This window comes from Cnephaeus nilssonii (assembly GCF_951640355.1).
Source record: "Cnephaeus nilssonii genome assembly, chromosome: 22".
In the NCBI taxonomy this organism is placed as follows: domain Eukaryota; kingdom Metazoa; phylum Chordata; class Mammalia; order Chiroptera; family Vespertilionidae; genus Cnephaeus; species Cnephaeus nilssonii.
The window spans coordinates 18,936,984-18,947,399 of record NC_137093.1 but is presented as its reverse complement, the minus strand read 5'-3'; the positions used below and the strand labels follow the sequence as shown (position 1 = coordinate 18,947,399).

Sequence of the window (10,416 nt, the reverse complement as noted above, 5' to 3'; positions counted from 1 at the left end):
CCGGAGCATTTCCCTCCACTGTCCTAGGCCCCCAGAAACATCCCACCGGGCCAATCTCTTCACGTCCCTCTTCATTACCATCATTATAATTGCTGCCATTTCCTCATAAACATTCACGATTCGTCATCTTTCCTCTTTAAACTTGATGTGTTGATGACACCCAAATGGCCCTGAATGTGAAACCCTCAATGACGGAGACATCAAGAAAAATGAGAAAGAATGATAAAATTTTTCATTCCCCCCCTGACAAGTCCCTGGTGCAGACAGCTACAGAACACAAACCTGAGGCGCAGGAACGTGGCTTTGTGTGGATGATGGAGTGGCAAGGAGGCTCCGGGGAATCCTGTGGATAGCCTTGCCTGTTCCACGTCTGTCGTGTTTGGAAGGATTTCTCCTTCTTCACCAAAGTTCTACCCGCCTCTTCCCCCCTAACAAGGGAGAGTTTGAACATGTAGAGGGCCAAGAGCCTTAAAAAATGTTGTCCAGTGAAAAAACAAATGCTTAGCTTCTCATCCATACTAATAAAGGTGAGTATGCGAATTAGACCGGACGTCTTCTGGACGACCTTCCGGATGTCCTTCCTGACAAAGCAGGGCCTGGCCCAGGAGAAGCCGCCCATGGTCCCGGGGCGAAGAAGCCGCTCCGCCGACCAGCCTCCGCCATGGACCTGTTCCGGGACCTGCCAGAGCCTGAGCGCTCACCGGTGCCAGTAAGTGAGGGGCCACCCTGCCCGACGAGGAGACGGGGCAGGCAGGTGGGCTGGTGGCGGCCTGGAGGCCACGGAGCCTGAGGAGGTCAGCGGGAGGAGATGGCGGGCAAGCGCGCTTGCCTCAGGCAGGCCCCAGGGTGCGCACTGCAGCCCCGGAGCCCCATAGCGCTCCGCCATGTTCGCTGCGTAGGAAGAAAGGGCTCTGCTCCAGGCGCCTACAGGCCAGGGGCAGCGCCGGCCCCCACGACCTTTGTGTGAGGTCCCCACGCGTCGGCTGCCCAGCTTCCGGGCCCTCAGCGTGGGCCTGGCGCAGACTCCCTCCGCCTTCCCACGTGGTGCAGCATCCGGGCCTCTAGCCCGCAGCTTCCGGTCTGGGTCTGAATCGCTTTTCCCTGAGCAATGTTTTTCCGTGCGTGTATTAAGTTCAGGGTCTTGTTTTGGTTTGTTTTTACCCCAGAGATGGAAGGAATCGCCAGCGTTACCTTTCGTGTTTCTGAACCATCCTCTGTGCTTCTGTGATTTTTCCGTTGATAGTAGTTTCCCGGGTCACGGAAGTCTCCCTCTCCCCAGAGTCAGGAGCACCAGCCCAGGTCCACCCATTGGGGCCGGGCCCTGACCATGGGGGTGACCGTGGGGGTGAGTTCCTGCAGGCTGGGGTTTGATCTCCACGCATTAGCCCTGGGAGACCAGTGCCTTTGTTATTGCTGTGTGTCTGGGTTTTAATTGGACAAATGCCCAGCGGTCCTGGGCGCCAGCTTGGCAAAATCTTGCAGGAAGAGAATTCTGTCTGGGTTCCCCCAAGTTCCCTCAGCCCCTACTCACCCCTCTGTAAAGGCACAGAACAAGTGAGGCCCCTTAAATAAAAATCAGAGGTCTCCAGCAACGGTGGGCCTCTCTCATCACAGTCATTTGCACTGGACGGCATTTAAGTATTTATCTAGGTACCATGACAGAGAAACACAAGCTCAAGTCATGATCTCTGCCCTTAAGTAATTCACAATCTTATTAGAGCAAGTGGATGATAAAAGCACAGTAAAGACATCAGAATGTAAGGCAACAATACAAAGAGGAACAGAGGCAATTGCTAGGGTGATTTTTCAACAATTAGTACAAAGAGTATGTGCTATGAATTAAATTTAAAAAATATGTGTGAAGTAGCTGCTTCATGAGTATGGCATCCCTTCCTATTTTAAAGGAAGCTGAGTTCCATGTGAAATGTGTACTATGCTATGATATTTGAGGCACAGAACAAGGGGGGCCCTAAGTGTACTATGCTTTGATATGTGAGACATTCTTTATTGTTCAATGTGATTTATTTCTGTATGCCTCAGTTTTGTAATAGTTAAATTACTAGAATAATACAGCTCACTATAAAATATTACCAGAAGATCAAATGATCAGGTGTCATTTATTGTTATGTTCTATTAATGAACACAATCTCTGGTATGCTAAAGTGATAGATATTATAGAAATATTCAGATAGGGAGACCTACAGGCTTGATTACAAGTGAGGTTTACTATCACAACCCAAATTTATTGCTTAAAAAAAAGCAGGGAGCCAACTAGAAACTGAACCAAATATAAGCCTTTGAAGGGCAAATGTAAATTGGATAAGCTTCTATATTATAAGAGCAACAAGAAAGAATTCAGAGGCAAGAATAAGAAGCAGATTGCATCCACTCTAAATTGCTGCTAAAGAAAAAGAATCGTATACTATGAAAATACTTAATAAAGATTGTGAAGAGATTTGTTCAAAGAGGATTTGCTAGAATAGGTGGTATTTCAGTTAATTTTTTAAAATGTGAATAGGTTAGCTAGATAAGAAAAAGGTGTAGGGGTCCCAGATTGGAGAGGGTGCAGGCCGGGCTGAGTGACCTCCCCACCCCGTGCACGAATTTCATGCACCAGGCCTCTATATATACATGGCCAGATTATTATGATCTCTGAATGCATAATAATCTGGCCAGATTTTATATATATATTTATTATATAAATATATATATAATCTGGCCACACACACACACACACACACACACACACACATATATTAGAGGAGGCCTGGTGCATGAATTCTGGTCAAACTCCTGATCAAGGGGACAATTTACATATTAGTCTTTTATTATATAGGATATATACTGAGTGGCCAGATTATTATGTGTTCAGAGATCATAATAATCTGGCCACTCAGTGTATAAAAGGCTAATATGCAAAGTGTCCCCTCAGGAGTTCTACCGGGAGTTTGATCACTTGCTATGACATGCACTGACCACCAGGGGGTGGTGCAGAATGAAGGAAGGCCCTCATCCACAGCTGGCAGCTGGGGAAGGAAGGCCCCAGCTAGCAGCCAGAAGGCCCCAATCAGCCCTGATCGCCGGCCAGGCCTAGGGACCCTACCCGTGCACGAATTTCATGCACTGTGTCTCTAGTTAAAAGTAAGAGCCTGGGGTAAGGGGTCGGGGCAGGCTAGAAGAGGTCAATGGAGGAAAAAAGGGGGACATACTAGTATAGATTTTCAATGATAAAGATTTTTTTAAAATGCAGAAAAGGAAAAAAAATAAAAATAAGAGCAAACATTTATATATTATACAGCATTTACTATGTACCAGATTCTAAGGTATTTTACATGTATTAACTTGCTTAGCTCTCATTTGAATCCTATGTAGTAAATGTTATCAATACCCCATATTAGAAAACTGAGGTTTGGTGGCCTAACCAAAGGCTCAGAATTTTCAGCTGGTGGCACTGAAATTGGACCTTAGATGCCTGCCCCAGACCCTATGCTCTTAGCCTGCACTCTAAGTCTCCTCTCTCAAAACTGCCAGACAGTAGGATATTATTCAGTGCTAAAAATTCATGCGTTATCAAGCCACAATGAGGTCTGGAGGAGACTTAACTATATTACTAGGTGAACGAAGCCAATCTGAAAAGGCTACATACTGTATGATTTCAATGACATGACACTCTGGAAATGGCAACACTATGAAGACAATAAAAAGACCAGTGGTTGCCAGTGGGGATGTATGTGTACAGCACAGAGGATTTGGAGGTTACTGAAACTCTTCTCTATAATACTTTAATGGTGGCTTCATGTCAGTGCACATTTATCAAAACCATTAAAAGTGAACACAAAGAGTGAGCCCTAATTAATGTCAACTACAGACTTTCAGTGATGATACTGTATCCATGTAGGTTAATCAATTACAACACACGTACAGGATGTTGGTAGTAGGGAAGACTGTGCATGTGGGGGTGCAGAGAGCATAAGGGAACTCTTGGTACTTTCTGCTCCATTATTCTGTGAACCTAAAACTACTCTAAAATATTAAGTCCAGCCCTAGCTGGTTTGGCTCAGTAGCTAGAGCGTCAGCCTGTGGACTGAAGGGTCCGGGTTCGATTCTGGTCAAGGGCACATGCCCGGATTGAGGGCTTGAAACTCAGTAGGGGGTGTGCAGGGGGCAGCTGATCAATGATTCTCTCTCATCATTGATATCTCTCTTTCTCTCTCTCTCTCTCTCTCTCTCTCCCCCTTCCTCTCTGAAATCAATAAAAAAATAAATTAATTAAAATAAAATAGTAAATCTACTTTGTGCAGAACAAGCTCTGCAGAAAACAGAGATGCTGCTGCCGAAGTCCTGACTCCTGAAGGATTACATTATGACCAGGGGTGAAGCAGCCAAGGGTCACAAGACACTATAGAAATATTTTCAACAATCATTTATCTACCATGTTACTAAGCAGTTACTGAGGCACTGGACTAAGCTCTAAGGCTCTAAAATTAATTCAACCCTGACCCTGGCCTTGAGGAGCTCACCGTGTAGTGGGAGAGAGAGACCTGCAAACACACAATTGTACTAAGTAGCAGTGCCTCGATGCGGTAAATGTAAATTGCTCTGGGAGCCCAGGGAGAGATGAAAATTAGCCTGGAGGAGACTTCTGGCTAATACGCAGTGAACCAGAGCTCAGCGAACCATTATTCATTGGTACCTTTACACGCATGTGCATTAAGTGACAACTCTGCTGGGCATTGTACCAGGAAACAAGGAAACACGAGTGAGCCAGATGACAAAGCTCCAATTGGTGAGGAAGATTACAGTTTAAAATCCCCTATCTTAGGAAGGGTGGGGGTAAAGGGGGAGACCAACCAAAGGACTTGCGTGCAGGCATATGAGCCTAACCAGCGGTTAAGGACAACAGGGGGGTGGGGGCATGTGTGGGGAGGGGTGTGGGATGGGAATGGGGGGACGAGGACAAATATGTGATACCTTCATCAATAAAGAAATTTAAAAAAATAAATAAATAAATAAAATCCCCTATCTTAATTACTGAAGAACATGATTTTTTAAGCAGAACCAGGAAACCCCTTTCTAACAAGAGCAATTCATAAGAAAAAAAAATATTTTATGTTCAAATCACAGACTACTAACATTAAGGAGAGCTTTAACAGTGTTCTGTTACTTACAACAGTTTTCAAATCTAGTTACACATTAGCACCACACAGCAACTTTTTACTTAACGTCAATACCCACTTTTAAGCAGACCACTGAAATCAGAATATCTGGCAATTGGAAGTAGGTATAAGTGGTTTTTAAATATCCCCCAGGTGATTCTGGTGAATAGTGAGGGTTGAAAATGCCTACTGACCTAATCTTGTCTTTTTATTGATTATGAATCAGTATCACAAGGTTGAGGTCAAAATTATAGAGCTAGTCGTCAATATGACAAAATCCATGACCCACCATACAACTTAAGAACTACAACGTTACCAATATCTTGTATGTATCTACACAGTCCTCCAAGTCCTGTTCCCCCAACTAATAATCACTACTCCGAATTGTATGATTGCCTTTTTTGTTAGTTTATGCCACATGTAGGTACTGTTTACCTAAATAGCACAGTGATATAGCTTGGTCTTGAACTCCACAAAGAGGGTATTTACCAAATGTAGTCTTAGGACCTTGCTAATCGAAGTTTAATCTTTGGACAGAAGTAGAAGCATCACCCAAAATCTTGTTGGAAATGCACAATCTGGGGCACTAGCTCGGATTCGCTAAATGAGGATCTTCATTTTCACAAGATACCCACGCGTTCAGGTTTCATAAGTACTGTTCTAAAGACTTGTTTTGTCACTTAGCCTTATCTAAGTTGTTATACTAGTACATGCAGGTGTGGTTCTGTGAATGAGCATGTAGGATGTTTCCAGGGATTTTTTTATATTATGAAAAATATGTCAATGTCTTTTTGAACAATCTTGTATGTCTCCTAGTGCACAGGTGAAGAATTTTTGTAGGATACATATCTAAAAGTGGGATTGAAGGAAAATAAACTATAGAAAAGTTCAGTTTCACAATGCTAAATACTTTTCCAAAGTATTTTGAATTTCACATACCCACCAAAGTGTGTAAGAGTAATTCTCTTGATTTAGATTTTTCTGATTTACTAATAAGTTTTAAAATAATTTTAAATGCTTTCTCACCATATTTTCTTTTCTGTAGAATGCCTATTTATTTATTTTACCAGTTTGTTCATCAGGTTAGTTGGGTGTTTTCTTATTGTGTGTAGTTTTAAAAATATTTAGATATATGAATGTTTTCAATCACAATGCATTACAAATAACTTCTGCTCATATATAGCTCTTTGCTCCCTTCATCATGACTTATGATATACAGAAATCCTAAATTCTACTGTAATAAATTCATCAATTCTTCTACCTCGATGAGTGGTTTTTGTCTATTTTAAGAAATATTTCTCCACCCTGAGGTCTGAAATATATTCACCCACATTTTCTTCTAACAGTTTTAAAGTTTTACTTTTATATTTAAGATCCATCTGGAATTGATTTTTGTCTTTTTCGTACAGTATATATCTGATGTTATTTTCTTGCTGTGGAAAATCAATGGTCCCATATCCATTATTGAATAGTCCCTCATTCCCTTCTAGTTAATCTGAAAGCTTCTTGGGCCATATGTATTCATAAATCTTTCAGGACTCTGTCTTCTTTCATTGGACAATTTGTCTATCCTGGCACCAATAGCACAGGGTCTTAATCACCACAAATTTATAATAATACTTGATATCTGGCAGGGCAAGTCCTTTCACCTTATTCTTCTTCTCCTTTAGTATGGTGGCTATCCTTGACCCTTTTAATTTCAATATAAATTATAGAATCAATCTGTCATGTTCCACTCAAAACACTGTTGGAATTCTTATTGGAATTGCATTATAAATCAATTTGAGGAGAATGGATACCTTTGTAGTATTGAGGATTCCTTTCCATGAGTTGATCTGTACATGTTTATGGAGTTTGTGCAAATATGTGTTGTTGAATTTTAAAATATATTTTATGTTTATGTGAATGGTATTAAGGCATAAATCAATTTTTTTCCTTAGCACTATGTGGTAATTTGAGGGGCTTAAAATGAGAACCTTTTCTCATAGTGCTGTCGTGGGCGTCTCCTGAACACCAGGGGGCGCCGAGCAGCGCCGCGCCTCCGGGGGCGCGGCCGCTCTCCCAGAATGCCTTGCTCCCGCCCACGGCGACCCGGAAGCTGTCGCCGGTGGCCGCGGGCCGGCCTCCCTGGAGGGCATCTGGGCTGCGGAGCCCCGTCTCCCGCCCGGGCCGCCCCAGCTCGTCGGAGAGCCTTTGCGAAGCGCGCCTGCGGAGCCGGCGGAGGAGACATCCTTGCGCCCAGTGCACCCGGGCTCGGTCTGGGCGCGCCGCCCGCGGGGTGAGATCCCCGCCCAGCGTTTGGGGAGGGAGCCCTGCGGCCCCGCCCCGCCTCCTGAGGCTGCGAGGAGCCCGACACCCGCAGCATGCGGGCCGCGGAGGGACCCCGGAGAGCGGCGTGGCCGCTGGCAGCGCCAGGGGCGAGGGCGAGAGGCAGAGCCGCCATCCCTTGGCAGTGCCTGTAGGACGTCGAGGCCCGGATCCGCGGCCCCATCGCACCCCAGATTCCCTAGTATCCGGGACACAGTTATGCCCCATCCCTAACCCCGAGGTGAAATAGAGAGCAGCGGTCCTTTCCACCATGAAGGCAGACACAGTGTCCTCCGCACAAGGGACCCCAGCCGTGCCCAGCTGTGGCCTCAGTAACCTGCTGAGCAGCCGGAAGCTGATGGTGGTGGGGATCGTGCTGGGCTCCTTCCTGGTCACCCACTTTCTGGTCAGCGTGTGGCTTCTCTGCCTCGTGTTTGCGCTGCTCCTGGTGCTGGGAGGGTGGCAGGGCTCCGGCGCCCTCGTGGGGGCGTCCGGTCGGCTGCATCTGGAGCGCTTCTTCCCCATGGCCGTCTGCCCTCCAGACCCCGAGGCAGAGAGGCAGCTGGAACAGGAGGTCAACCGCACCATCCAGATGATTATCCGGGACTTTGTGTCATCCTGGTATCGCTCCGTGAGCCAGGAGCCGGCCTTCGAGGCAGAAATGGAGGCGGCCATGAGAGGGTTGGCCCAGGAGCTGCGGAAAAGGATGGGCCTGGTGGACAGTCCTGCTCTTGCCCAGAGGCTTCTGACGCTCGGCGGCTGTCACCTGCAGAGCTATATTCGGGCCAAGGAGGCTACGGCAGGGAAGCCGCGTGGCGGGGTGGAACCCTCCCAACTCTGGGAGGCTTACTGCACGGCTACCGCCCCACACCCTGCGGTCCAAAGCGCCAGTGCGGAGGTTGCCTATACGCGTGACATTGTGAGCTCGTTGCTTCAAGGGCTAGTGCCAAAGCCCCACTTGGAGACGCGGACCGGCCGCCATGTAGTGGTGGAGCTCATTACTTGCAATGTGATCTTGCCACTGATTAGCAAGCTGTCAGATCCCGACTGGATCCACCTCATACTTGTGAGCATCTTTTCCAAGGCCAGAAGTACCCCAGGAGGAGGAGTGGTTCAATCACACTGCCCAGCCAGTGCCCTGGAGCAGCCCTCAGTGCCCACATCTCTGCCACTGGTGGTGGAGGTACAGAGTCTGCCAGAAGCGAGAGCCCCTTCTCCAGCTGCAGCCCAGGTGCCCCTAAACTGTGATGAGCCAGAGGGACAGGTACGCTCCTCCCCAGAAGTTGAGGAAGGCCATGAAGCTATCGAGGGGGATCTGGGTGGAGTGCCAGAGGAAAGAAAAGTAGGAAACAACTCATCTCCTTTCCTGCAGCCAGACATCCGAGGCCCTCTGTTCTTGTGTGAGGACACAGAGCTGGAGTCTCCCTTGTCTGAACTCGGCAAAGAAACCATCATGCTCATGACCCCAGGCAACTACCTGTCTGACCGGCTCCAGGACGCCCTGTGTGCCCTAGGGGGTTCCCAGTCTCTGCAGCCTAAGGATGAGGAGGGTTCTGAAGGAATGGAAGGAGCAGAGGCCGAGGAAGGCCCAGGAACAGAAAAAGAGACCGGTCTGGTCTCCATGTTGAACTCCTGCCCAGAGATCCAGATTGACACAGCAGACAAGGAGGTGGAGCAAGATGTCACCTCTCTTACCACTTTGCTGGCAAGTCCAGAAAGGACCTGCCCACCACGACCCTCCTGCTTAGAGAAAGATCTTACCAATGGTGTGAGCTCCCTCGATCCTAGTCTGCCACCGGTTCTGCTTTCCTCCTCCCCAGCTGGTCCTCTCAGCTCAGCAACCTTCAGCTTTGAGCCCCTGAGCAGCCCAGATGGCCCAGTTGTCATCCAGAACCTGCGTATCACTGGCACCATTACTGCTCGAGAGCACAGTGGCACCGGGTTCCACCCATACACGCTCTACACGGTGAAGGTAACAGGACTGGAAATGTGGTCACCCACTCTAGGCTTGGAATGGGTTTGGAAAGCCGTCAGTGAAGCTAAGGCTCTCAAGGAGAGAGGCTACTCTTTGTTTGCTATGAGTATGAAGTTCATCTGTAAAACAATAGGTTTCTATGCAATACCCACATAAACAATCCTAGAATTTCAGGGTTGTTAGGATACTGAGGGTCATATTTTTGAGTGGTTCCCAAAGTATAGAACCTTGTCCAGAAATTCTCTTTCCATACTTTTTCCCTGCTAATTTATTTTTTTAAAATAATTGTAAACTTTTAAAAACTTGATTTGAGAGAGAGAAACATTCATCGGTCGCTTTCCCCGCACACCCTGACTGGGATTTGAACCCGCCACCTTTTGGTGTATGGGATGATGCTCCAACCAATGGAGCCACAATGGCCAGGGTAATTTATTTCTTTTTTAAAATACTAGTATCTTCTTGTTTTGGAAGGAAGATTATTTACCTATATATTCCTCAGAAGACAGTAAAATCCTCATTTGCAGAAATGATATAAAGGGAGTTTCTGTATCAGATGGCTGGTTCAATTAGGCTCTAATTATTAGAGCAACAATTCCCTAAAACAGGTTTTAGGATAGGCTTCCTCCAAGTCTCCTGAGAGCTGTATTTTTTTAAAAAAATCTTAGGACCCCACTTAGGAAATTCCTATTCAGAATATGGGAGAGGCTGTCAGAATATATATATTTAAAAAGCAGCCCAAGTGATTTTGAGGTGTAGCCAGGTTTGGGAATGTAAGTATTGATAGTGTCCCTCAATGAGTAGAATATTCCATGGGAAGCATTATAACTTCATGGTACTCCCAAGTTTGCGAGTTCTACCTGGAATTCCACCTGTTTTTTACCTAAGCCTTTTCCTGGACTGATGGACTGCTGTGCTCATGTCAGTTCATAATGAATACCTCTCCCTTTCTCCATGGCTCTAGAAATTTTTAAAACACCA

The 10,416-nt window shown here is 46.4% G+C and overlaps 1 protein-coding gene across 3 annotated transcripts in view; it reads left to right on the top strand.

Annotated features, from left to right (window-relative positions):
• Window positions 1-7,254: 7,254 nt before the first annotated feature.
• SNX19 (sorting nexin 19) overlaps window positions 7,255-10,416 on the top strand; it is a 40,082-nt gene continuing 36,920 nt past the window's right edge. For all 3 annotated transcript variants that reach the window (XM_079762590.1, XM_079762591.1, XM_079762589.1), the window contains exon 1: window positions 7,255-9,435. In XM_079762590.1, the coding sequence (XP_079618716.1) occupies window positions 7,735-9,435 (1,701 nt within the window). In that variant the 5' untranslated portion in view covers window positions 7,255-7,734. The remainder of the gene's footprint in view (window positions 9,436-10,416) is intronic.